Source organism: Canis lupus, chromosome 7 (genome assembly GCF_003254725.2).
Source record: "Canis lupus dingo isolate Sandy chromosome 7, ASM325472v2, whole genome shotgun sequence".
In the NCBI taxonomy this organism is placed as follows: domain Eukaryota; kingdom Metazoa; phylum Chordata; class Mammalia; order Carnivora; family Canidae; genus Canis; species Canis lupus.
The window spans coordinates 79,503,115-79,529,781 of NC_064249.1; the positions used below are offsets into that span (position 1 = coordinate 79,503,115).

Sequence of the window (26,667 nt, forward strand, 5' to 3'; positions counted from 1 at the left end):
TGAGGGCTTTGTGCCTGGAGCCTCACACCAGGTCTGGCACACACAAGATGTTGTGAATTCGGTGTTTGTTGTATGGGGAAAGCAGACAGACTATGGAAACAGGCTTTCCTGAGGCCTCGAAGCTAGTCATGGCAGAAAAGTGTATTCAATCCTAGAACCAGACTGAGAATCCCAGTGGGCATGCCTTCACCATCACTCATGGGGCCGGGCTCCTTTGCTGGGTCCCACAACGTGCCAGGGCCAGCGTGTGTGGTCACCGTGACTCTTCTGCTTTACTACAGACATCATTCACCCCTCCTGCATGCTGCCGGTGCTGATTCACCATTACCAGATGTCTAGTTACTTGGCTCCTACCCACCACTTACGAGGCAGAAATGAGCATCAAATTCATCTCCTAGTGACTTCTGGAGTGGGAGAGATAAAAATGGGATGGGGGTGAGGGGGGAATCAGAGAACAGCTAAGGCTAATCTGGTAAAATCGCATTCGACCAGGATCTGAGAAATCTGGATTTTTTTTTTGTTCTTTGTTTCTGTGGGTTTTTTTTTTTTTTTTTTTTTTTTTTTGGTGAGAGAGGGCATTTGTTTCGAGTGTGGTTTTGTAGCCAGGGCACAGGGGTGCAAGAGGACCTGACTCTGGGGATCCCAGACGGATCATGTTCAGCTACTCCCCACAGTCAAAAACCCAAAGGCAGAGACACGAGGGGTGAAACCCAGAGGCCAAACCTTCAAAGACGGCAGATGAGTATCTCAAAGACTATCTCCAAGGGGCTGAAAATACTTCCAGGTTTCTTCAAGGACAAGGTGGGGCTGAGGTGGGTGGGCCTGCAGGTAGGCAGGGAAGGTCAAATCCATCAAGGTCTTGGAGCCAGGTCTTGCTGGCCCAGGGCAGTCCTTACTGCTTGAGGGGGTAGTTTTGGCTCCCATCTGGGGATTCTTTGCCCTCAGGCCTGCCTGAGAGGAGACAGCGGCTGGAAAGAAGAACCCAGCTGGAAAGAAGGACCTAGCTAGAAAGTCCAAGGTCAAAATGGAGGCCGGAATGAACACCCCCATCTGAGGCACAGCCTCGAGGAATAACTCCAGGGCTCATCAGGGTGTGTCTGAGTTGGGCCCAATGTTTATTTCTCTACTCCGCTGTCTTTAAACTCAATTTTTGGGGGCACCTAGGTGGCTCAGTCCGTTAGGCATCTGCCTTTGACTCAGGTCATCATCGCAGTGTCCCAGGTTCGAGTCCTGGGTCCGGGTCCCTGCTCAGGGGGGCACCTCTTCCCCCTCTGCCCCGACCGCACTCATGCTCTTGCTCTCTCTCTCAAATAAATACAATCTCTAAAAAAATAGAATAAACCAATTTTTTTAGTGCCTGTGGGAATCATCCAGATCGCAGGTCTGCCTATACTGCAGTAGGGAATAGTAATTCTTGGCTTTGGCATTTGGGGTGCTTATCTAAGTACTGCGGTCACTGAGCAGCCGGGGGGGGGGGGGGGGGGGGGGCGCTTCACTGCGGAAGTTCCCTTCCCCCTGCCATTGAAACCCTCATCGTTTCCTGACACCAGCAGCCCGACACACATGAGGCCTCACCATTGCTCTGAGGAGGGGGAATCAGGGATATTTTTCCAGTTATTTCAGGAGAAGCTCTTCTGTAACTACAGACCCCTCCGTGTCGGTCCTGCACTTTCTTTCTATGAAGAAAGCTTTATTCTGAGGGAACCGATCCCAGCACCCGAGGCAGAGGCCTGGGCCTCACCTCCATCACGGACTTCCCGAGGCTCAGGGGTGTTTTCCTTATTTTTATTGTTTTATTTTTTAGAGATCTTCTTTATTTATTTGAGAGAGAGAGTACAGGTGTGCATGCAAGAGAGCACAAGGGGGGCGGGCAGGCAGAGGGAGAAGCCGGCTCCCCGGTGAGCAGGGAGCCTGGCACAGGACTCGATCTGGGACCCTGGGCTCATGACCCCAGCTGAAGGCAGACGCCTAACCACTGAGCTCCCCAGGCGCCCCCAGATTATGCACCTCTTGAGGGCAGAGGCTCCTGGTGTCACCCTCCCGCTCCTGGTGCCGGCACTGCCTCCTGAATCCATGCTGCCTGAATGGACAGACAGGCCTGTGAACACATTCCTGTTCCAGAAGCAAAGCTCTCCTGTTCTCCATCGGGCAGGCTCCTTCCTGTGCCTCTGGTTGTCGCGACATCAGTATTTATGAGGCTGTCGTCCCGGGTTAGGACTTGCACCTGACTGATATCTAGAATGACTTTTGATTAGGACTGGCGTGCTTCCTGGCTGACTCTTGCCAGGGTCATGACGAGGCAGCCTCCACCCATGCCGTCTGGGATGACACATTGGCCTCTGTTGTCATCGGCCTTCCTGTAGTAACTGCCCCACAGAGAGAGAAGCTGTCTCCAGCCTCACTTCCACATGGGACCTTGCCAACTAGTCTTTTCTACAAGGACATCAGAACAGCAAATTTCAGGAAATGAGAAAAGCAGGCAGGGTTTTTTTTTTTTTTTAATCATGAAATCTGTATATATATATATATATATATATATTTTTTTTTTTTTTAAATAAGTAACACGTTCACAGGGTGTAACACTCATAAAGGCACAAAAAGTTCTATGCGATGGTCTCCCACACTGCTCTGTTCTTCGGCCATCCCGTGGCCCTCCCTGGAGGAGGCCGGATCCATATGTGACTGTGCATCTGGACATGGCTGGTGTCCCCCTCTGTCTTTACTTTTTCTGGACATCTCTCGGGTTCCTCCCTAACAATGTTCTTCTCACCCTGGGCCCTCCCCCCGGCACCCCACACTAAGTGGAGGGCCCTGGACAGCCACCTGGCACATGTTCTGAATCGGCTGACAGTGTGTCTGTGCTACCAGAATATTTGATGAGTCGGGCTTAATAGCATCTCTAGCCTCTCTATTCGATTGTGAATTAGATGCATTTTCATTCACTTGCATTCTCGTTCTTCTAAGATGAGCCAAGAAGTGCTGATTGTCGTGGCCTCGGCAGCACTCATGCGGTCTTCTGTTCCCGAACCACTGCTTCCATCTGTCCTGCTGCCAGCACAGGATGGTTTAGAGCTCACTCACACATTTTTCAGGGGACAGTTGTACAAGAAACATTGATATTTTCCAATATACATATATATTTTTGGCCTCTTCAATGGTTTCTTCTTTCGGCTTCTGCCAGAAGAGAATCCTCATCCCTGCCTCACCCCTGCCCTCCGCCCTACCGCCCTACCAGCACACACCCACCCACATGTGCTTTGGGGCCTCTCTGCCTCTCTCTTCCCAGAACCGCTGGAAAGGAGAAAAGAACTGGAAGGAAGAAGGTGGTCTTCCGCAGGCAGGAGTCTTCTGGCTTCATTTATTTATTTTTTACAAAAAGATTTATTTATTTATTTGAGAGAGACAGAGAGAGAGAGTGAGAGCACAAGCAGGAAGGAAGGGCAGAGGGAGAGGGAGAAGCAGGCTCCCCACCGGCACGGGGCTGCATCCTAGGACTCTGGGATCAGGACCCAAGCTGTAGGCAGACCCTTAACCGACTGAGCCCCCCAGGGGCCCCTGTCTGTCTTCTGGCTTTGGCGGAGGGTTGCTTGTAGGTGCGGAGTTCGCAGATCCTCTCTCGCTCTCTCTTTCCCTCCCTGACTGTTGCGGAAGGTTCACCTGTTTCTCCTCTGCGTCCTGGTGTCCTTGGTGGCGCTGGGCTGCTGTCCTGCACTGGGGAACCCCGGGGCGCTGGAGCAGTTTCCCCTCTGGCTTCTTCCCCTCGTGGAGATGCTTAGCCGGCTGTCAGGCAGGAGGCAGCCCCCACAGCCCTGGGGGTGGGGGGGCAGTAGCCAGTGATTAAGTAGCCAGGTCTTTAGCTGACTCCATCCTTGTTTGTCATAACTGTGCTGCAAGTTATTTTGGTCTCTGTGACTTGTGGCCGCACCATGATTAGGGTTTGATTACTATCACCAAAGTGACTAAAAGGCGAAAATAGAAGCCACAACAGGAAATAAACAACTGCAAATGAGAGCTTTTATTCCATATTCCCTGCCAGCAAATCATTAGAATCAAACTCATTCACAATACTTTGGTGAACTCCTAAAGTTTTTTTTTTTTTTAAGGATCAGGATAGTTTGAAACGGGGTGCTTGTCAGTCTCATTTGCGCCCGTGGAAGGGAAAGGAACTCCCTTTCTAGGCACATCAGCAGGCCAGGAGTTCTTCTGTCGCCTGCCTGGCTTCTTTCTTGGAAAGGAAAAGGAACAAGAATGCAGCAGGGTGGGGCTGGCTCTCAGGAAGGCTGGGGAGGTTAACTGATTCAGGGGATGCCAGGGAACCATAAAGCAGCACCAATCGTTGTAGCTACTTGCCCAGCATCCCACCCATCATCTACCTAGGGTAGTAAAATGGAGGAAAGCCGGGTACAGAGGGTAAGATAGAGGTGACGCCTGAATTAAAACACCCCAATTACACTATATGGGAACACAGCTCTGCAAGTATATGCATGTTCTCCTCAGACAAGCCGTGACGTCAGGTTCAGCTCCTGAAACACCCACTAACCTTACCTGCCATGTGTGTGCGCGTTCTGGCCTCTCATCACAGAGTATTAGCACCACTGGCCAGATTTCTAAAAGAGTTTTCAGATTCTCCATTTACCGGAGATGCTGAATTAGAATTATGAGATTTGTGTTCTCTGTTTATTTATGTCACTTTGCAGCTGTGTCTAACCTCTTGAAAAGCAAAGGTCTTCTAGCGAGGCCCAGAGCAGAGAGAGGGAATGGGACCCCAAGAGGGCAGGAGACTTGCCCAGAAAGCTTTCTCATCCCTGTCCAGTGAGCCTGCATCGGGTGAGGATCACCACTGGTGCAAGTTATTTAGCCAGCTTGTAGGTGGCTGTGGGAATCAGGTTTTCTGACTTCCAGTCTGGAATTCTTAAACAGCCTTTCTAAGGTGAGTATATTATCCATTTCCCAGAAATCCTATTTCCGTCTCCTTTGTCTTTCCCACCTGTGATGATGGGATCACCCACAGCCAAACCTCTCCTTCAACCATTTCCTCCTTCAGCCGTCTCCCTGTTGTCTTTGCAAGGTGCTTGGGTTACAAAGTTACTTACACACACACACACACACACACACACACACACACACACAGTCTCAATGCCATTTTCAATAGGCAACATATTTATTTACAATAAAATTATGACCTTGTACAATTGAAGGTACGTGGCCTTACAAAGTAAATGTTTAGAACTTCCGCCCTGTCTTACCCACATTTCCGCATCACTTGGCACCCCGGGTCTTACCATCAATAAGCTAATGGGCTCCCGAGCCGGATTTTCTCTCCGTTTTACCTCCAAAGGTGCATTTGTTAGATTTGGGGGGAAGCGATCCAAGCGCCCCTTTGCGTCCTTGGCTGTTGCTTCCTAAATGTTTATTCAGCACCTATGGGCAAGTCAGACACCTCTGAAGTTGCGGGAGGGAAGGAGGCTGTAAAGCTAAGATTCATCCGTCCCTTTTCCTTCAAAGAATGTGTAATTTAGCCGGGATGATGAAAATAGCACATTTCGCCGTCGTTCATCTCATCCCCCAATGAGCTTCATTATTGTCCTGAGATCACAGTTGTCAATCACTTTAAAAATTTTTGTGAGTAATTTGTGAGGTTAGATCGCCATGCCGACTAGTGGCCTCGTCAGGAGTGATGTGAATATATTTAAATCGTCTCGTTTCTTAGTACCACCAGCTTTCATGAAATAAACGCATTTTGGTCTTGTGCCCTGCGCAGGCCTGAGCCATTCCCTTGCAGGAGCCTGCCAGCTGGGTCTCCGCCTCTCTCGAACCCAGGGTCAGAGGATAAACTCCTCGACCCTACAAAGCACCTTGAAGCTACGGGCCGAGAGGGCGCCCAAACAGGCCGCGCGTGCATATGCATGCCCTGGGCTGGGCAGGTCTGCTCGGAAAGGTACGCTCCCCGCGCCGGGAGGCGGGGTGCCGAGGTCTTCCGGGCTCGGGGCCGGAGAGCGCCCCCCGTCGCCCCCGCCCCTCCTCCCGCGGGGATGCTGCCCTCGCGGCTCGTCCGCCGGCCACAGGCATTCCAGGGCTGTGCACAGGACGCGCTTCTCCAGGCAGCCCTGGAAACCCGAGCCCGGAGCGGGAGGGGAGCGGGAGGGGAGCGGGAGGGGAGCGGGAGGGGAGCGGGAGGGGAGCGGGAGGGGAGCGGGAGGGGAGCCGGAGGGGAGCCGGAGGGCGGGGGAGCGCGCGGCCGCCGCTGAGGTCACATTCGCGCCGCCCCCGCCCCGGCCCCGGCCCCCGCCCCCGCCCCCGCCCCGCGGCCCGGCTGTTCCTCCGGCGCACACTTCCCGGGCCCGGGTCCAGTCCGGTGTAAACGTCTTTCGGACGGAGACGGCGCTGTCCTCCCCCTTCCCTCCCGCGCCGCAGGGGATCCGCCGCCAGGGCCTGTAGGACAGAGCGAATGAATGAAGCGCCGGGCGAGCGCGCGGGCCGGGCCCCCCCCCGCTGCGGGCGGCGTCTGAACCGGGCCGGGGCCGCCGGCGGGGCCGCCCGGGGCCTGCGGGGCTTCCCGTTCCTCCCCCGGCGCGGCCGGTCTCCGCCCCGCATCTCTGCCGCGCCCCCGCCGGGGGACCCCCCTGCAGACCCGGGCGGGGGCGCGGGCGCGCGGGGGCGCGGGGGCGCGGGGGCGCGGGCGCGGGCGCGGGGGGAGAAATAGCTTTTAGAAACCCGATCTGTTGTTTGCGAAACACAATCGCTTTTTTTTTTTTTTAAAGCGACAGGGTGTCTAGACGGCCACGTGACGAGGCCGGAGCCGGGCGCGCCACTGCGCAGTGGAACCAGCCGAGCAGAGGGCCCGAGGGGGGAGCGGGGGGCGGGGAGGAGGCGGCGGCGGCGGCGGCGGCGGCGGCGGCGGCCGGGGCGGGGGAGCGGAGGGGAGCGGAGGGGAGGGGAGGGGAGGGGAGGGGAGGGGGCGGGGGCGGGAGGCCTTGCGGGAGGCGGCGAGCCGCGGGCACACTCGCTGCCCGGCTCGGCGCACGGAGCACCCTGCCCCCGAGCCGCGCCAGCCGCGCCAGCCGCGCCAGCCGGGCGCCCTGCTCGGTCCGCTCGCCCGCGGGAGAGAGCTGCGGACACCGAGCCAGCCCGCCGGCGCCGAGCTGCCGAGCTGCCGAGCGGCCGAGCTGCCGAGCGGCCGAGCTGCCGAGCGCCCGGCCCCGGAGACCCTGCGCGCGGCGCGGCGAGCCCCCGGCGGCGGCAGGAGGACCGAGCGCCAGGAGAGGGCGGCCGGGGGACAAGGAGGCTCCGGGCGCGACGAGGAGAGTCTCGAGGAGGAGGCGGCGCGAGGACACCGGGCCTGCTCGCGGCCGCAGCCGGGTGGCGGCGAGCAGCTCCTGGGGGGCGTCCCGGCGGCCAGCCGCGGCCGGGGGGGGGGCGCCGGCGGCCCCCGAGTTAGCGAGCAGCAGCCTGCGCCCAGGAGGGCGAGAGCGCGCGACCCGCCGGGGCCCGCCGCCGCCGCCGCCGCCGCGCCGCCCTCCCCCGCGCTGTCAGCCCCGCCGGGCGCAGCCGCCGCCGCCGCCGCCGCCGCCGCCGCAGCATCTTCTGCCCCTGCGCCCCCGCCAGCCCCGAGGAAGTCCCCGCCGAGGACCGGGGCCCCCGGGAGCGCGGGAGGAAAGACCAGACTCCCCTAAGACACCCAGATGCCGAGGATCGAAGCCGCCCAGCCGGAGCTCTCTGTGGATTAAAAAATATATACGATTTTTTTTTTTTTTTTCCCCCTTGGCAGAAGAAAAGGAGAGGAAGACCAGCGGGGCTCTGCGAGGAAAAAAAGGGGGATGTAACTCGTGGATACGTTTCTCTTCCCACCCCTCAAACGTCTTGTCCTACTTTGTAAACATTTTCTTTTTTTGAGCCCCAGCTCCAGCCGGACGCCCCCAGAGCTCCGGGGGCGCGAGGAGGTGGCGGCTTTTCCTTTCGGGCTTTGTACGTCTGGCTCGTAGACCTGGGAGAGCCGCCCCGTTCCGCCAGGCATCTCATGCGGGGTGAAGTCCGCGCGGCCCCCTCCCCCGAGTCTTCGTGTGCACGGAATTCGAGGAGATCCGGTTACTAAGGATATAGAGGAAAAAAATAAATCGCGTGCTTGCTCCTTTTTTTTTTTTTTTTTTTTTTTAATTGCCCGTTTCTCCCCACCCCCAAATTAAGTTGCTTAGCAAGGGGGAAAGCGGCTTTTTCCTCTCCCCAGCGGCCCGGGCGCACGCCTCTCGCGTCCTGCCCCCGCGGGTCTCCCATGTAGGAAGCCGAGGCTGGCGAGCCCGACACCCGGGAGCCGCCGCGGGGGGGCCCCTCTTCTGGGAGGCGCCGACCAGGGCAGGCCCCGCCGCCCGCAGGCAAGCGGCGGCCGCGCTCGTCCGGGGGGCGCCGGGGCCCGAGAGCCGCGCTCGGCGCGGGCCGCGCGGGGTGGGGCAGCCGGAGCGCGGGCCCCCGAGCCCCGGCGGGCGCCCCCGGGCCCCCGTGCGCGCCGCGGCCTCCGGGAGACTGGCGCATGCCACGGAGCGCCCCTCGGGCCGCCGCCGCTCCTGCCCGGGCCCCTGCTGCTGCTGCTGTCGCCTGCGCCTGCTGCCCCAACTCGGCGCCCGACTTCTTCATGGTGTGCGGAGGTCATGTTCGCTCCTTAGCCGCCAAACGACTTTTCTCCTCGCCTCCTCGCCCCGCATGTTCAGGACCAAACGATCTGCGCTCGTCCGGCGTCTCTGGAGGAGCCGTGCGCCCGGCGGCGAGGACGAGGAGGAGGGCGCGGGGGGCGGCGGAGGCGAGCTGCGGGGAGAGGGGGCGACGGACGGCCGGGCGCATGGGGCCGGCGGCGGCGGCGGGGGCGGCGGCGGCGGGGGCGCGGGCAGGGCTGGCTGCTGCCTGGGCAAGGCGGCCCGGGGCGCCAAAGGCCACCACCATCCCCGCCCCGCGGCCGCGGGCGCCGGCGGGGCCGGGGGCGCCGAGGCGGATCTGAAGGCGCTCACGCACTCGGTGCTCAAGAAACTGAAGGAGCGGCAGTTGGAGCTGCTGCTCCAGGCCGTGGAGTCCCGCGGCGGGACGCGCACCGCGTGCCTCCTGCTGCCCGGCCGCCTGGACTGCAGGCTGGGCCCGGGGGCGCCCGCCGGCTCGCAGCCCGCGCAGCCGCCCTCGGCCTACTCGCTCCCCCTCCTGCTGTGCAAAGTGTTCAGGTGGCCGGATCTCAGGCATTCCTCGGAAGTCAAGAGGCTGTGTTGCTGTGAATCTTACGGGAAGATCAACCCGGAGCTGGTGTGCTGCAACCCCCATCACCTTAGCCGACTCTGCGAACTAGGTAAGAAGTTGCTCTGCGCCCACACTCTCCCTTCCCCTTCCCCTGGCGCTGGGGAGCTGCGACAACCCCCTCTGCACCCCCTCCCACCCCAGGCCGTGTGCGCGGCCTCCTCGAGGTGGGGTGGGGTGGGGTGGGGTGGGGTGGGGTGGGGTGAGGTGGGGGGGCTGTACATCCCCTCCTGGGAAGACGCTCTGGTGGCAAAAGTAGAGAAAGGACGAGGGGAAACTGCAAGGGCATTCCCTGGGGGTTCCCTTCCAGCCTCTTCTCCTCTGCTGCCCCTAGGTGGGCTGTGGGCACTGCTCAGGCACACACGCAACGCAGACACGGGGCTGAAAGTGAGATGCATTCGTTTCCACATCAGCTGGGGGGGGGGGTGCGGAGAGAAGCGGGGGGTCACGCCTCCTCTGCACCCGGAAAAGCGTTGAGGTGTGTGGCCGAGCTGGATTCGGTCCAAGCCCGCCGAGGAAGGTTGGGAGGCACGAGTTGTGGAGGCTGGAAGTCTGTGTCTGGGTAAATAGGGAGAGCACGTCGGGATCCTCCCTGGCCCCGCGGCCCTGGGGTCTTGGGGCAGAGAGGGTTAGGATGGGGGGGGGGGTGTCCATCTGGCTGGCTGGGCCTCCTCAAGTCTGCAAGCCCGGGTGGGAGAAAGCCAGGGTCAGAGGCTGGGTGTCCCCAACGTAATTTCTTACAGTGCAGTGAAGCACACAGCTGACTCCTGGATGGTCTGTGCCCTTGCCCTCGGTGCCTTGGGGGACCCCCGTCTCCCTGGGTTTATCGCCCCCTCTCAGCCCGCTCCCCGTCTGGGCACAGGGCCGGGGCAGGGGCGCGGGTCTTCCCAAGTTCACCCGGCAGCTTGGGGCGCGTGTCCCGGGTGGGCTGGGGCAGGGGCTCCCTGGGGTGCTCGGCCGCGTGGCTCCCCGCCCCGTGAGCGGGTGCGCGGCCCGGGCCCAGCCGGTGCTTTCCAGCGGGGCTGGCGGAGCGCGGCGGCGGCGGCTGCAGACGTGGAGGAGCGCAGCGCCGAGCCTGGCGCCAGGCGGCCTCTTTTGTTTATCTGACAGCTAAATATCAAGGCAATCACCGCCTCGCGGCCCTGCCTCCAACCCCCACAGCTAAGACAAACAGTTGGGCTGAAAGAATGCCTCTGTTATCGTAAGTTTCTATCTCTCTTTCTCATGGCTCGGCCTTTATTTTGCTCTTACTTTTTTGATTCCAGAGTCTCCCCCTCCTCCTTACTCCAGATACCCGATGGATTTTCTCAAACCAACTGGTGAGTGGATGATTTTAAAAATATCCTTCCTATCTTGAAGTCAGAAATGGAGCCTCTAGAAGGAGGATCTTTTCCATCGAGGCAGCGAGCGGCCCCCTTCGGGCACCGGGCTTGCCTCGAGGTGCTTCCTCTGTGGGAAGTTTGGTGGATTTTTGTTGTTGTTGTGGCTGGAGACCGGGGTGTGTGTGCCTGCGTGGATCTACCTAGATTTTCTTTCTCTGCAGAGTTGTTTCCAGATACACTTTTCGTTTTGTTCCCTTGTGTGTGTGTGTGTGTGTGTGTGTTTCCACTCTGAACCCGAGTTGGCTCAGCTTTAACACGTGGAATTTGATCCACGCAGAGTGTCTCCAGCGCCAAATAGGACAGGTTGATGGGAAAATTCAAGAGACTTTGTGAGTGCCAGAAGAGTCAGTGAGGAGAATGGATAATTTGAGAGGGAAGGCAGTTCAGAAGGTGCAGAGAAGGCCTTGGTTTGAAGTTAAGAGGTCAGAAAGTTTTAACAAGTACAGGCCACAGGGCCCTGGCGAGGGTGGGAGGCCGAGGACACCTGCAGGTCTGCTCTGTCCTGGGTTTTCTCAGAATTCATGGTAGGGGCTATACAAGTTTTTAGCATAGCTGTGCCTGCCTGTTGCTTTGTCACTGGGTGGCATGGAGCCAGAGCAAAAGCCCATTTGAGACTGGCACCAGCCCTGTTGGCGGTTGTCTGCATTCAGCCTCTGGCTGGCAGTGCAAGGGCTCACCCTATGGAACAGACAGTGCCAGGGGGCAGAGGGTCAGCAGAACTGGGGCTTGGGAGTGCCAACAGGGATGGGCCCCGGTGTGCCAGAGCCCCTTCTCAAACGGTTGGGTTGGGATCCACCAGCTGCAAAGGACGGATTGCAACTTTGGTCTTCAGGCCTTTGGTCTTTCAGTACCTGAAAAATGCAACCCTTGTGACATTTTTGTTTTGCCAAGGTCCTGGGAGAAGTGAAGGGTTGGGCCCCATTTCTCTCCTGGAATTCCACAAGTCCTTCCGCCTCATGAGTTTTGGCTGTTGGGCCTTTCCCCCCACTAATTAAAAGTTTTGCTGGGGCGTTGTCATAAATTAAATACTTTAATGAACGGTGTAAACGAAGCCCATGCTCTGCAGCCAGCCCTCCCGGGACTCCACCGCTCCCTGAAGTCGGGAGGCGTTGCTGCCTGCCTGGTGCCTGTCTAATAAATGGCCTGCAAAGCATGTGATATTTTGCTTTCGATTTACAAAACACCAGATAAATGGTCATTAATGAGGAGATAACTGGCTCTCTGTATTTGTAACAAATACAGAACTGAAGTTACCAAGGTCTGTTTTCTCAAAGAATGTAACTTGACTGGGCTCTGGCATCGAAAACCAGAATTCTTTCAGGAGGTTCCTTCTACAAGGGGCCGTCTCTTGTCTGTCCTGTTCTTGTGTTTCCTTCTGTATCCTTTGCATTTGGAAGGATTCTGTAAAAGAAAGACCAGTCACCTTGGCCCCAGGAGCGAAAAGTGCTAGGAGTAAATAAATGCTCCCAGAAACCTCTTAAAAGCATAGAAAAGAAAGGGCCACGTTGTCTTGGGTTTCCTGCAGAGATACCAGGACAGATCTGTTCGCGGGAGTCAGGCAGTCTTTCTGCCAGGCCAGGACCTCATTTTCAGTGAGTGGAGTGATAGATTTATTCATTAGCAAGTGTTGACATTAGGTAGCAAAATGTGTGTAAACAGAGAAGCCACAAAGACAGGAATGTGCCATTTCCAAGGGGGAGAAAAGTTTTCCAGATCAGCCAATAGGAAGTGATTAACCTGCCAATCGGAAACTCAAACAGCTGGTTACTCACCCAAAACGTTTTGTTTAAAACAAAACAGAACAAAAAAAGGAATGAATAAAGTGCGCCACGGTGTCAGGACAGGAGGTGGTAACAGGCGAAGCCCCCTGTGGAGGGAGCTGTCCTGTGACGCCCTTGGAGGGCAGCCAGGTCTGGAAATGGTGGGGCTGGGGACCCGGCTGGGGGGGGGGGGGCGTTGAGGTCACACACACAGATGGGACGCTGCCCTGGGTTTTCATCTTCACCTCGCACGTGGGAGGAGAGGCCTTGGCTGGGGAACTTAGATCAGCTGCTCACATTCTTAAGTGTCTGAGCTGTAGGTTGGATTTTTGGTCTTGGGTGATTAGGTGAGAACCAGGAGTGAGGTTTTACAATGGGCAACTGTTAAAATCTTAACCAGTTGTACAACTAAGGGAATCCTTCCTTCCTTCCTTTCTTTCTCTTTCTTTTCTTTTCTTTTCTTTTCTTTTCTTTTCTTTTCTTTTCTTTTCTTTTCTTTTCTTTTCTTTTTTTTCTTTTTTTTCTTTTCCTTTTTGCGGAGTCTCCGGCTCCCGAAGGGGGTTGGGGGCCTGGTACCCCTGCAGCCTTTGGAGGAACTCCAGGGCTTGTTTTGCTGTGGGTCAAGCCGTCCCGCTGCTGTAGCCTCTCGTCCCAAACCAGCAGCATCTTCCCGGAAGGATTTGAGACATAATTCAGCCTAGGGGCAACGTGGCTGTGACCTGTAGCTATCTGAAGTCAAGGAGACTCTCCCTTCCCATAAGGGACAAGGATGTGCTGTTGGGAAGTAGAAGTGCGTGTATGGAGTGGGGATGCTGAGAGGATCGCTCTGTGGGCTCTGCTCCCTGTGTCCTCCAGATCTGAAGGTGTCAGTTGAAGAATGACTGACTGGTGGAGGGGCATTGCTGGAGACACTGCTTGATTAGGCTGGGGACCCAGGTGACCAGTACCTATTTGGTGGATCAAGCCTCCAAAGTGTAGTTGAGAAGTCTGGGATCTAGCCCTGTTTTTACATCTTAACGCAGCCTCTTAACTTTTCTGCACCTCTTTAAATCTAGATGATCAAAGGGTTAAGAATTAGATGATTCATTCATTTGCTCACTAATTGGTTCTTTCTTTTCTTTTCTTTTCTTTTCTTTTCTTTTCTTTTCTTTTCTTTTCTTTCTTTTCTTTTCTTTTCTTTCTTTCTTTCTTTCCTTTCTTTCCTTTCTCCGGGCCTGATGATGTGCCTCCCTAAAAATGTGTGAAGGATTCCAGTGCAGTGGATTGTGCTGTACCCAGGGTTCCGAGTTGTGGTTGGGGGCAGACCTGGGAGGTGGAGAGGGGATGGCTGTGGTTGGGGGAGTGGGGAATTGGGCTCCTTCCTCCAGCCCTGGTGGCACTTAGGGAGCTCAGAACTAAGTTGACAAGAATATCCGAGCTTTCCTGGAACCATCCTCTTGGTGAGAGAAGACAGCTCCGTCACCTTTTCCCCCTCTCAACAGCTCATTCCTTGGCTGGTCCCCAGACTTGTGTCTTCAAGGACTGTCTTTTCCTCCCAGAGAACCCAGAACTTACTGGGTGCTTGGTATTATCTAACAATGGATGGGAGCCAGGAATGGCCTAGAACTTGGGAGCGTGTGCAGCCCGGGCTCTGGAGACCAGAGGCTGAGACACTAAGTTTGGAGGTCTATCTTGCTGGAGCTTTTGAGTGGGTGAGGGATGGATGTGTGGCCTCTTTGACCTTTCCGAGGCTGGCGGTAGCCCGAGGCCAGTCTACTGCGATGATACTGCGATGACGGTCTGGGTCTGACTGCCTGTGGGGACGAGTGAGGACTGGGATGCCTGGGATGGGGCGGAGAGCTGTGGGGTGGGCAGGATGAGCGCCCAGTTCTTGGGCATGGCCCAGCTCACTGGGTGGCCCCTTGGGCTGTCAGTGACGCCTCAGTTTCCCCGGGTGCGGGTCGAACAGGTATACTTTGCTACTTCACAGGGGTGGTAGAGAGGCCTAATTAATGTTTGTAAATCCCTCCTGAGATCAAAGGCTCTGCAGAAGGGCAGAGCACCATTTCATAAAAACGCTTGTGGTTGCCGGTGCGGAGCTGGCTTACCTTTGATCTGAGCCGGGCTGACACCCTGAATGTGGTCCCAGCTCTGCCCTGAGATGCTGGGCTCTTCCTTTGAAACACACTCTGCCCCTGGGATGCAGCCAGCCAGAGCTGGAGGAAGGTGGGGGTGGGGGCGGGGGGCTGCGGCCGTGGGATCCGTCGTCGTGTTGGGTGTAGGGGTGTCTTCCGCTTGTGGGTAGGTAAGGCCTATCTCTAGAACATGGTGAAGGCCATCAAAGTAGTTTAGAAAGTGCAGGGTATACACCACTGAACAAGTGGCTCCACTTCCTGCCCCCCCCATTGTTTTGCATTTGATTAAGTGTATCCTGTAAAACTGTATATTCCTGTTAGGAGTTACACTTTATCCTGGTAAAATGAGATTACATACAGTTTTTTCTCTCTCCCCTGCCCACCCCTCCCTTGGCAAGAATCCTTGAAAAGTTGTTCTTCCAGGCTGAGAGGGAATGCGGGATGGGGACGGGTACAGGGACGGCGAGGAGGGGGTGTTCTGGGATTAGGGAGAGGCAGCAGAAACCCAGAGGTGGTTTTGGGGTTCTGCGTAGGCCACGCTCAGACCCCCATCTCCTTTGGGCATGGGGGGCGATGGAGACTGCTGGTGCACTCCTTGCCTCTGGATTGCTCCTGCTTTTGGTTTCCTTTTTGCCAAGTGTGGCCAAGTGGTTCTAGTGGGAAACTGGCAGGACACACCCCAGGGAACATCCTGCTGGTGACCTGGGGTGGTTGGGGGATTGGAATTGCACTATTTTAACCTAGTGTGCTTGTGGTGGAGCCAGGGAGCCCCTTTCTCGATGGCTCTCTGGAAGTTTGGCATTGGCAATGGTGCGTGACGAGCTTACAGGGTCTTGTGTATTTTCGTTTCGTGGGACTAATTAGTTGTGGTTCACAGGCATTATTTTTTGGTTTAGTTGCTTGGAGGGAGGTTGTCAAGCCATTTCTCAGCTAGAATTGCCATTCTCATACACATCTGGGTCACCGTGCTGAGCACCCGAGGGTGACAAAGCTGTGGAAGAGAAACTTCTAGTCTAGTTAGGGCAGACAGGATCTGAAGGTAAAAGATCAGCAAAGACAGCAGAAGGGAACCCCACTTGCTGGGTGCCAGAAAGATTTTATAGGAACCAAGGGCAGGGAGCCTGCAGGTCTGGGACTGCCCAGGAAGGTCTCCAGAGAGGAGTTTGGGCCAGGCCTGGAAGGAGGTAGAACATTTCCCCTCGGGCTGGGAGCCTTGCTGAGAATGTTCTCTGTCCTGGTCTGGTGGTGGCTTTACGCAGGTGTATACACGAGTAGGAGTCATTCTCGAGATTTGTGTGCTTTGCCATACTGAGTGGATGTCAGTTAAAAGGGAGAAGGAAGGCCTTTCAGCCCAAGGGCAGTCTTGAGAACAGCCTAAAGAACTGGGAAGTCCGTCTTTAACAAGATGGGGGAGACACTGGCGGGTGGGAGTGGCAGAGAGGGGCCACTGGATCTGAGCAAGGAGGCTTCACCCTTGATCAATCTCTGGGACGACAGTAGGGAGACAGCAGTGGGGGCTGAGAGCAGAACCCAGGCGTCCTTTGACCCTGTGAGCTACTTGGTTTCCTCAATGGGGGACTTGGTTGCAATAAAAGAAATTCCAGCCAGTCTGTGATCGAGCCTGACTTGACTAATGATTAACTGGCTGCCCAGAGCCCAGACGGGTGACAAGGTGCTGCGGTCTGTCTTACGGTGGGCAGCGAAGCCTGAGCAGACCATTAATAATCAGCATCGTGGTGGGAGTCAGTTGGCTGTTTGGAATGTGTGGTTTCTCTTAAATGCTCTTTAGTGTGTGCTTAAAAATTACTCTTGGTGGATGTATGTATGTATGTATTTATTTGTGTCTTTATTTTTCTCTCCCTTTTTAAATCCACAGCAGACTGTCCAGATGCTGTGCCTTCCTCCGCTGAAACAGGGGGAACGAATTTTCTGGCCCCTGGGGGGCTTTCAGGTGAGACATTTTATCTTATTTTCCTGGCAATTTCGAGACCTCTTGAAGTGGCTGGAGACTGGAGGAATGGGGGTGGCCTCCTGCCGCCCCAGCTGGTCTGGAATGAATTCTCACTTTTATGTACTTGCCCTGGATGCATCCACAGCAACTCAGGCTCATTCTGTGGTCCTGGAGGCATCAGGACCAGGGGCCTGCTCTGCGGATGAGGAAGTGGGGGCCAGCTGCGGACTGGGGGGGTGCTGTGTTTCCTGGTTATTTTGGAAGCCGCTCCCGGCTCGAGGGGCTTCCACTTGCCTACTTTGGTGTCACAGGTTTAAATTCTTTTTTTTTTTTTTTTCCCCATTTGTCCTTAGTGCATCAAGTGCCTTGAAAGGGGATGGATCCACCTTTTGGGAACTTGAAGAAAGATCTTGAGTGTAGGGTGGAAGTTCTGCATAGATGTTCTGGATGCTTCTGGGCAGGTTTTTTTTTTTTTTTTTTAAGATTTTATTTATTTATTCATAGAGATGCAGAGACACAGGCAGAGGGAGAAGCAGGCACCATGCAGAGAGCCCGACATGGGACTTGATCCAGGGTCTCCAGGATCACGCCCCGGGCTGCAGGCAGCGCTAAACCGCTGCGCCACCAGGGCTGCCCTGGGCAGGTTTTAATTCCCAGTCTAGCTTAGTGCAGGATTCTGTAGGGCACGTCTGGGGGCCCTACAGGATGGAGGTGGTGCTACCCCGGTGGGAAGGTTTGCCTGGGGGCGCACGGGCACTGGAAGGCCAGTGCTGGAGGGTTATGGGATTGAGGGAGGGGCATCGGGTAGCCTGAGCATCATTGTCCCTGGGGGGGGCAGGAGAAGAGAGGCAGAAACTTGGAGAAACTCTAGCAACGTAAGAGTGGGAAGCATTTCCCCCTTTTTCAAAAGATGCCCTAATTCCCCCTGACCTTCCCACCCCGTGTTGGCATCAGTAGATTTTCTGAGAGCTAGCTAAAGCAAGAGGGAAAGTGAACCGAGGGAGGGGGTGCGGGCGAAATTGCACAGAATTCCCTGCGTTCGTTGTTCTCGCTTTGCGACGCTGCCTAGGATCCTGGCTGCTCAGATGGAAGCAGTAAAGTTATCGCATCGGGGAGGGGGTGCGGACTGTGGTGTGCCCACTTTTGCGAGGTGACCTCTGATGGGTCAGGCCCTCCATGCCTGGTCCGTCGTGCTCAGCTCATCCTGGGCAGCCCCTCCCAGGCTCCCCCCTCCAGGAACTGAGCTCCCCGAGAACCTCTAGGAAGACCCCTGTTTGTTTTTATTTCAGTGCACTATACACTCTGTTGTCTGCGGGGAGGGTATTGTTTACACAAAGATCCTAATGAGGAGTGAGCAGGAAGAAGAGGACCTGGAGAGGGGTGGGGGCTTCTGCGGGGGAGACTCCCGCAGTGGGGGAGGAAGGGGAACCTGCAAGAACGGGATGGGGGAACACACACGGGACTGCGTTTTTTTCTGCTTTCTAAGGCTGCGAAAGTTCCTGAAAGAAGCAAGGCCCAGGAGAGAAGAGGGGTCTGGGCCGAGCAACGCACTCAGGATGTTGTTAGATGGGTTTATTTTTTAAATCCTGAACGTGTAGGGAGGAGGCCCAGCCCCTTCGAACCACATGAAATAAGCAAGGGAAGTGGTAGCTTTTGAAAGGGGGCTTTTCGGAAGGGTTGTCTTATTGTTATTGATAACATCTCATCTGTCTCCTCTGCTGGGGGAAACGATGACGACACCGGCCCCGAGCATCTCCTCCCTTGGCCTGAGGGTGGCCCGAGAGCCACCGCACGCCCCAGTCGCACGCCCCAGTCGACGCCTTTGGACTTGGAGATGGGTGGGCTTTGCGTTTCCCAAAGCTCTCCCGGTCCTAGAAAGACACCAGGTGGGGGGTGGTGGCGTCAAACAATGATTCACTGCTCCCCGTCATCCCCACCCCCTCAGGTAATTGCAACCATTTAGATTACGAAGGAGCTGCTAGGGAGGCGTGGTTGTCTCTGAAGGGATCGAATGCTTTAACAAAACTGCAAAAGGAAAAAGACCAGGGGGCCTCCACATGAAAGAGCATTTGTTTTGAATTTTAGCTCTTAATTTACTAATTCCCAAGGCTTCAAAGTTTGAGCTCTTTCTTCTTTCTGTTCAGAGTTGGAACAGTTTATTAATAATGTACTGTGGGGGGAAATTGAAGAAACTTAGATTTTTGGGTTGGTGCCCAGTGGCTTGGGGGTATCAGGAGGGGAGATGATGGGCGTGGACAAAATCCAGGGCTACACCCTTTGTAGCGAGAGTGCCCCCTAAAAGATGAGTTAGTGGCCCAGGGCCAGGACGGGGGTTTTTGCAAATGGAGTGAGTCCAAACCTCCTTCCCAAGTTGATCTTCCTGTGGGCAGGGGAGGGGGGTGGCCTGGGTGTGTCTGCCTCGGAGGATGAGGCCGGTGGGGGCTGCCCAGGGAAGGGGTCAGCAGAAGCTGGACGCTGGGAGCTGGCTTCAGGAAGTGGGAGGGCAAGTGGGCATCAAGGTGGGGAGTGGTGAAGGCGTCCTGGCCTGCAAGGATCTGTCCTCCTCCCCCTTGCAATAACCTCTCTGAGTATCTCTTTCACAGGCCCTGTGTTCTGTGTTCCTTCCTGTCCTGCCCTGGCTGAGAGCGGGCTTAATGAATGGGGCTCAGTTTAGGGTGGGAGGAAGGTCGGGAGTGGGAGCCAGGGCTTGATTCTCTTGGCAAAGGAAGAAGGGAAAGAAAAAACAGCCAAATGTGAAAATGTGGTGCCTCGGAGGTGGGGGTGGGGGTATGCTCAAAGGCATTCCCCTCCTGAACTGCCGGGGTGACTCCGTGACTCCGTGGCTGGCCCGTCCCTCCCCTGCAGGGAAGGGGAGTGGGCGGGTGGGAGTCCTGGGAGCAGGCCCTCCGGCTGCATTTGGAATCTAGCCTTGCAGCTTGGGTCTGGCCGGGAGGCAATGGCCCAGGCCTGCGGTACTTGCAGCGAAACATACCCCACCCCTGCAAGTTTCCTCAGTCTGGGAAGACGGCACATTTTTAGAAGGTTGGGACTCGGTTCCAGGAGATTGTACTTTCATTTCTGACAGCCGGCTCTCTGAGACAGATGGATTGCTTGGTGCATGGTGTGTGTGTGTGCGCGCGCGTGCGCATGTGCAGCGCGTGTGTGTTGCAGACGGACAGATAGACGATCCCGTGCACAGATGCACGAGCAGGCAGGTGCCCACAGGCAGGCTGTGAGACAAGCCTGGGGTAGGTGGGCAGAAAGGGTATGCACTTTGGGGGTGGGGGGGTTAGTGTATGAGTTCTGAACTCTGATTTAGGCGCCCCCCACTTAGGCTCTGTGTGTGTAGTGCCCTTCGAAAGGCATGCAACTCCAGGGTAGGCCCTTGCTCCTGGAATGTGTCCTGGCCCAGGAATACCCACATTGAAGGGGTCTGGTACAGGGGGGAAGCTTCTAGGCATGGCTAGCTGGTACAAGGTGGAAGGTTTTGCTCTCAGAGCCTTCACTGTATCACGGGTAATCAAAAGCATGTGCTAGAAGCTGCTATCTTTGCAGCCTCCACCTGGAGTTCTGGTGGGGCTTTCACTGAGTTCATCTGCTCTCCTTGTTTGGGCAGGCTGAGGGACACTGTCTTTCATCTGCAGGTTCTGGGGTGTTTGGCTACAGACCCCTCCTTCATCCTCCTCCTGTACACGTTAGCGTCTGGAGCTGGCTGGGCCTTAGCAGTAAGTGCCTCCCTGGGTTGAGGCAGGGATTGGAGGCCAGCAATTTGTAGTTATTTAAACTTCAAGAGCGATGCCACCATGAAATTCAAGGAAGGGTGGGAGGGAGTGGTGACATAGGTACGGACTGGACGTGTCCTGTGGGGTCGGGGGTGGGGGAGGGAGAGCCTCAACTCTGGCCGTGCAGTCCTGCTTACTGGAGAGACACCCGCCCAAGGGAGGGTCTTAAGATCCATGTATAGCTTCTGATTCCCACTTGTGGGTGATGGAAGTGTCCTTAGGTCAGCGGGCACTCCTGCAACTTGTCTCCTCCTTCTCTCTCTTTGGTCCCTGCTGGCATCTGTGATAGCCGCAGAGAAAGAAGAGTCTACAGAATTACCTAGTTAATCTGGAAATGTGCTCTGACTCAGTCCCATGGTCAATTTAGGCCCAAACCAAGTAGCTTAGGAAAGGTCGCTCCATCTTGTTAAGCAAAGTTCATGAGCTCCATGGGAACAATTACTTATTGTCTGGCTTGTAATGGTGATGGCACCCTGGGAATCTGGACCCGGGTGCCTGTTGCTATTTTTCATGTCTCCTTCTGCCTGGGAACACGCAGCGTGTGGGCTCCCTGAGGTCTCTAATGCCAGGGGTGGCCGTCGTGGTGGTGGTGAATTGAGCTCATCCAAGTGGCCGAGAGCACATGGGCTTTGGGGGGAGTCCGATGGACCAGCACGTGTGACCACGAGTGAGCTCCTTACCTACGCACTCCCTTCCCCCACCAGATCCAGACAGTCTGGATCTCTAGGGACCCAGCCCACATCTCACTAAATGCCAGGGTAATGACTCGGGCCTGGGCCAGCTCACCTGGTGCACACCCACCCCTGGTGAAGACCAGTCCTGGACTGGTGTCTGCTCAGGTGTCTGCGATGCTTGCGGCCATGCTCTCGGCCCCAGATGAGGGCTCACTCATGAAACCCCTTTTGTCCTTCCAAGAATGAAGTAGTCGGGCAGGGGTTAAGTACAGGGAGACCGCACTGAAAGTCTCTGCAGCAGATCCAGGCTGCTCTCCTGGCCCGACCAGAGGGGCTTCTGCCTCCTGCGTCCTGTCACAGAGACAGGCAGAACAGGGCCTCCCAGCAGAGGGGCGGGGGTGGGGGGCCAGGTGAAGGCCAGGTTCAGGCTCAGCTTCGGGCTAAGATCTAGCACCTTACGTCTCACTGCCCCCCTTGGGCCTCCTTAGCAGAGCCTGGCCGCAGCCGGGCGGACTCGTGGGCCTGTGGGGCGTCTGCGGCAAGCTCGAGCCAGTAGGGCAGTGGAAAGCGAAGAAATGCCAGAGTCGTGCTCAAGTTTGGCTTCCTTTGCATGTTTATTGTTGCTGTTACTGTATTGAAGTACTGCTCTTGCCAGTTTGCTGTGATTGCCCTGCTGCTGTTCACTTCGGTCTGGGCTTGGAACCTGGAGTGGCAACTTCAGAGCAGGTGGGGGAGACCAGCCTGGGGTGGTGGTCCCAGACTTGCCTGTGCATGTGAACCCCTGGGATCTCCCGAATCACGGTGTGCGGATGGGGGCCCAGCATCAGTATTTTTTGAACCTCCCCCCAGGTGACTGCAAGCGTGCTGACACATTGAGGAACCCCCGGTGGAATGTGTGGAGGGGTGTGTGTCCCTGCGGGGACTGTCTGGTGGCTTCTCTTGGTGGCCGGGCTGGTTTTCTGTGATCCTGTGTATTCTCTCTCGTAGCGAAGGATTTGACTATCTTGGCTTAAGGAGCCTCTTCTCAAATAAGATTTCTGCTTGATTGGAGAAACTTGACGAGGTGCATTGACTTTGCACCTTCCTCCTGTCGACTTAGCTGTTGTTAATGACATTGTAAAGGTGACGGCAGGACGGAGTTTCTCTGGCAGTGGTAGCAGTGTTCTGGAACTCTGTAGTGGTGGTGGTTACGCGGCTGTGTGAACGCACTCCACCTCACTGGTGCTCAGTGTTACGTGTATTTTACCTCAATTTTTAAAAGCAGTGACCTGCGCTGGCTTTTTGTAAATGCACGCAGATATTTGGATGATCAAGAATGGTGATTCCAGAGAATGTAAGTGGAGAGACTTGGGTTAGGTGCCTGGGATCTACTGTTGACAGACACTTCTTCCCAAAGTACCGCAGAAGTTTCCTAGGTTGGGGGGGGGCTCCCCTTGATAGTCCGGGAGCCTGTCTTCTCTGAGTCTTTAACTCCCTGAAGAAGCCGGCAGAAGCTGACCCTTCTCGGTGTGATTTTTTTTTTTTTTTTTTTTCCAACCTTCCCTTTTCCTTGTGGGTTGCAGAAACCAGAGGCAGGAAAGTTCCCTGTGGTTCTTTCCGAGCTTGACCTTTCTGCAGGGGAAGTGAGTGCACTTGTTCCTTCTCTGCCCCACATGCTGTTCCCCTCCTGGGCTCCCCGGCCTGGTTGCCTGCTGCCTGGTCAGCCCAGGGATGAGAAAGCAAGACCCATGCAGGAGCTGTCCTCTGAAGCCTGGGGCCCCTGGCCTTCTGGCCCCCCGCCCCCCCTCTTGGTCACCCAGACCCCTCCCCCACCTCTGCCGGGGCCCCTGGGCCGTGGGACAGCCCCACGGAGGTTTATAGGGCCGCTGAGGGAGGCGGGTGGCTTGCCCGGGAGCCCTCCCTCCGCAGGAGCGTCGTGAAAGGTTACTGTACAGCACGGCCACTGGGAGGTCACCACTGGTCCTACCATCTTCCTCCTCGGTGTTGAATGGCTAACCCAGAGTCTGGCCGGGTGCCTACTGTCACAGAGAGGCTTCCTCTCTGGGCTATTTTCAGCAGGAAGATATTATTAACTGCTGAGGCACAGTTCTCAATTTAGTGGCTAACACACCAAGAAAGCAACATTGACTTTGTCGGCCACGGCTCTACCCAAACACGCTGGGCTGCCCCCGGCCCCTTCCATGTCTCCCCGTGGGGTGTCCTTGGGGACCTGGGGTGGGGGACTTACCATCCGGGATACTGTCTGCCACACGGAGATGGAGGCTTTTTATACTCAAGCCGGTTCTTTAAAGAACACGATCGCAATCGCATTTATACGCTAAGGTGGGGAGATCTTATGCTGGGAATGGGGCGCTGGATGGAGAAAGGAACTTTCTGCGGAGTGGAGGACAGTTGTTTAAAACAGAGTGATAACTTTCACCTTGTAAGAGAACAGGAAATATTGGGATGAGACAGGAAATTGCATCATGCCTTTTATAAGAAGAACTCCAGAAAAAAGTTGTCCGTGAAAGGTAGCAGCTATGAGGACGCCAGCCCTGGCGGGGGAGTGGGGGGAAAGGGGGGGTTGGGGTTGTTTTGTTGGGTTTTCTCCCTCCTCCTTCCCTTCCACTCCCACGAGAACTTTTAGGCCATTTTCTTTAAGAAAGGGGCTGTTTGAGAACTTTATGTTATTTTTATTATTTAAAAAAATATTTGACCAGAAAGGTCACCTTCAGTTGAAATGTTAACTGCAGCCTTATTTCCTGGTTGACTAAAGAATCTTTCATGACTTTTTCGGCGTCCTTCCCCAAATGGTGAGGCCAAGCAGCCCTTGGCTGGAAGTGAATTTTGGTTTGGCTGCGTGAGGTCCTCCACACGGAGCCCCACCCAATGTCATTTGCTCACTTTTAACTTGCAAAAGGGGGAAAAAAAACCCTCTTATTATTTTTTTGGTCAGGGGGATGGATAAGAACTTGCTCGTGCCCTCAGTGTTCCACCCCAGCCTTGACTCCCCACCTGCCCATGCCGGGCACCCACGTTAGGAAACGTGGAAAACCCCACCTTTTCCGGTCTTGGAGCCGAGTCCTCCCCCGCCACCCCCAGAAATTCCTTACCTTCTGAGACTGTTTCTAGGGCGCTTTCATGAGGCGATGAAGGGAAGCAGGCTTCAGGGCTCCCCTGGTACAGCTGTGCTCTGCCCCGGGGCAAGGGGATAGATGGTGTGGCTCACACCCAGAAGCTTCCGCAGAAGGAGGGCTCGCCGCAGCCCCACGCGGCCCGGAGAAGTAGGTGTATATTGTCCTGAGTGTAAAAACACAAGTTTCCATTTACTTATCTCTGGGCTCCTGAGGCCTCTCTTCGATGATGTCACTGTTCTGGGGACATGGGCCAGTGCCCGGGCCCGTGCTGCCGAGGGCCCCTCGAGGATGGAGACCAGAAAGCCACGTCTGTGTGTGGCTCTCGCTTGCTCCCCCCTCACTCCTGCCCCCCGCCCGCCCTAGCTGTTTTTCCCCTTAGCGTGCATTGTTTTGTTTTCATAACCCAACAAGAGCCCTGGGGTGTGTAAGAGCATTGTTGAACACTCGGAGAGCGGAACTTGTCCAAACAGAGCAGGACGCCAAGCAGAATACTGTGGGCAGGTGGTGTGCCCACGGAGGTTGCCGGGCCGGCGCCGGGCTTGGAAACACCTCTTTGGGTCTGCCGCAGCTAGGCTAGCGGGGAAGGAGGTGCACCTCGGGGACCTGGGCTGCGGCCTGGGCTTTGCTGGACCCCTGCCTGGAAGCCATGGTCCCCTCCCAGCAGCCTTTCCTTGTTCCGCACCCCCCCGGGGGGGGGGGGCAGGTGCAAAGCTGGGTGGGCCGGCTGCTTGGGGAGAAGCCAGCATAGCATGTGTCTGTCTGGTTCATTGGTTCACCGATGATTTATTGAGCACCTACTGTGTGCCAGGCTCTGCAAGGTGTGGAGCATGCAGATTTGGCCCCCCCCACCTCCAGGGAAGGACGAATAGGTACATCTGGAGGTGTCACCGGGTCAGCGAGGTAGAGGGCTCTTGTGCAGGCCATGGCTCTGTGGGGAGTCCAGAAGGAGGGCAGCTTCTCAGGCAGTTTCTCTACAGGCCTGAAGGAGCCAGGGCCCCTGGGCTCGGAGCTGGGCCATGGGGTGAGGTGTTGTCAGACGCGCAGAGGTGTAGGGATGGGCCCCTGGGGTGATTGTCTGAGCACGCAGGGCAGGCAGGGCTTTCCTGTCATCGGCTTCTGCCTCTGCCTCTGCTTTGGTTGTGTGGTCTGTTGAGAGTGGAGATAAAACAAAGCTGTGGATATGCACAGGTCTGTCTCCTCCGGCTCCACCCCCACCCCGGGCCGCCTTGATAAGATAATAGCAGTGACATTACGAGGGAGACTTCAGAATCCAGGCCCTGGTTGTACCGGGAGCCCAGTACGGAGTGGAGGTGACCCGCCGGAGTGGAGGTGACCCGCCGTGCACTGGCTGTGCTGTGGGACGAGCGCCTAGGCCCGTGGAGGGTGCCTGCAGGTGGGGGGGGGGGGGCGGTGAGGTCAGCACAGACACAGGCTCTGGAAGGATGCTCTTAGGATGTCTTGGCAGCCACAGGGCAGGTGGGCCACCTTTGAAGCCCTGGATCTTGACTTTCCTTTAGAACCCCAGAGGGCTTGATTCTCACGAAGACCCATTCTTGCTTTTTAACTTCCAGTGTGCTGGACAGGCCCACGTCTGCGGTGCCAGTGAGATGAGGGAGGCCCCCGGCCCGTGGGCGGTTTTGGGCGAGGCCATCTAACCAGCAGCGACTGAAGTGTGTTCATTTCCACGCTCACCCTGCCCCCTGCACCGCCCCCCGTTCGTGGAGGTCACTGATTCAATGTGTCTTCTCGCCCTGCTGTGGTCCCCACCGGCCAGAACCACCAGGGAACTGGCCGGGCGTGGGGTTTGATCTGGGCAGAGAGGAGCGAACTCATGCCCGCTGCAGTTTCATCCTGTCAGGCCAGGAGTTTGTGTCGGAAGGCAGCTCGCATCGCTGGCTCCCTGGCCAGGGCCTGTGAGCGGCCCCCGGGTTTGTTCGTTTTCACTTTGAACTTGGGATGGTCGCTCAACAGGAACAGAAACCTTATGACGCGGGGCTGTACTGCCCTGTGGACTCTCGCCTCTCCGCGTTTGCCACTGCGGGGGGGAGCGGTGGTCCCTGGCACCCTGTCCCTCTGCTTCCATGGCTCTCAAGCACCTGGTGACCTGGAAGCATCTCCTTCCCTAGGAGGCTAAGTGACCTTGTGGGGTGGGGGCAGGGGAAGGGTCTTGAGAGGGCATGGGGGAGAGTCCCGGGCAGCCTCTCAGCCAGCACAGCTCCTCCCCCTCGTTAATCAGTAACCCAGAGCCGAGAGAACTGGGTCTTCCTGCAAGCTGGGTGCCCGGTACAGCCCTTCGAAGTAGATTGGCCCCATGGCCAGCTCCAGCTCAGGGGGACCACAGTTAAAACCCCATGGCGGGGGTGTTTCCTGGAGAAGAAGCCTGGGGTTGGGGGGCCTGCCTAGATTCAGAATCCAGTCCCTCCCCTCCCCAACTCCTGGGCTCTCTGGGGAGAGGACCTAGAGAATGACCGCCGAGGGGAGCACCCCCTACCAGCTGTCTCTCCCGAGGGGCTAGCCCACTTCTCTTGGGTGAAGGCCAGGCTTTTTGCCTTTCGCCGACCTGCTGGGCCTTACCTGCCCTAAAGCTCAGTTTCCTCATCCACAGAATAAGAGGTTGG

The 26,667-nt window shown here is 56.5% G+C and overlaps 1 protein-coding gene across 6 annotated transcripts in view; it reads left to right on the plus strand.

Moving 5' to 3' along the window:
• Positions 1–7,536: 7,536 nt before the first annotated feature.
• Positions 7,537–26,667, plus strand: part of SMAD7 (SMAD family member 7) — a 30,234-nt gene continuing 11,103 nt past the window's right edge. Inside the window, exons 1-4 of one of the 6 annotated variants that reach the window (XM_049112969.1) lie at positions 7,542–9,322; positions 10,536–10,589; positions 16,406–16,477; positions 20,122–20,202. In XM_049112969.1, the coding sequence (XP_048968926.1) occupies positions 8,695–9,322; positions 10,536–10,589; positions 16,406–16,477; positions 20,122–20,202 (835 nt within the window). In that variant the 5' untranslated portion in view covers positions 7,542–8,694. Of the gene's footprint in view, positions 9,323–10,535; positions 10,590–16,402; positions 16,478–20,121; positions 20,203–26,667 lie in introns of all 6 variants that reach the window. The other 5 variants (XM_049112968.1, XM_049112970.1, XM_025429638.3 and 2 more) reach the window with 5 other exon arrangements.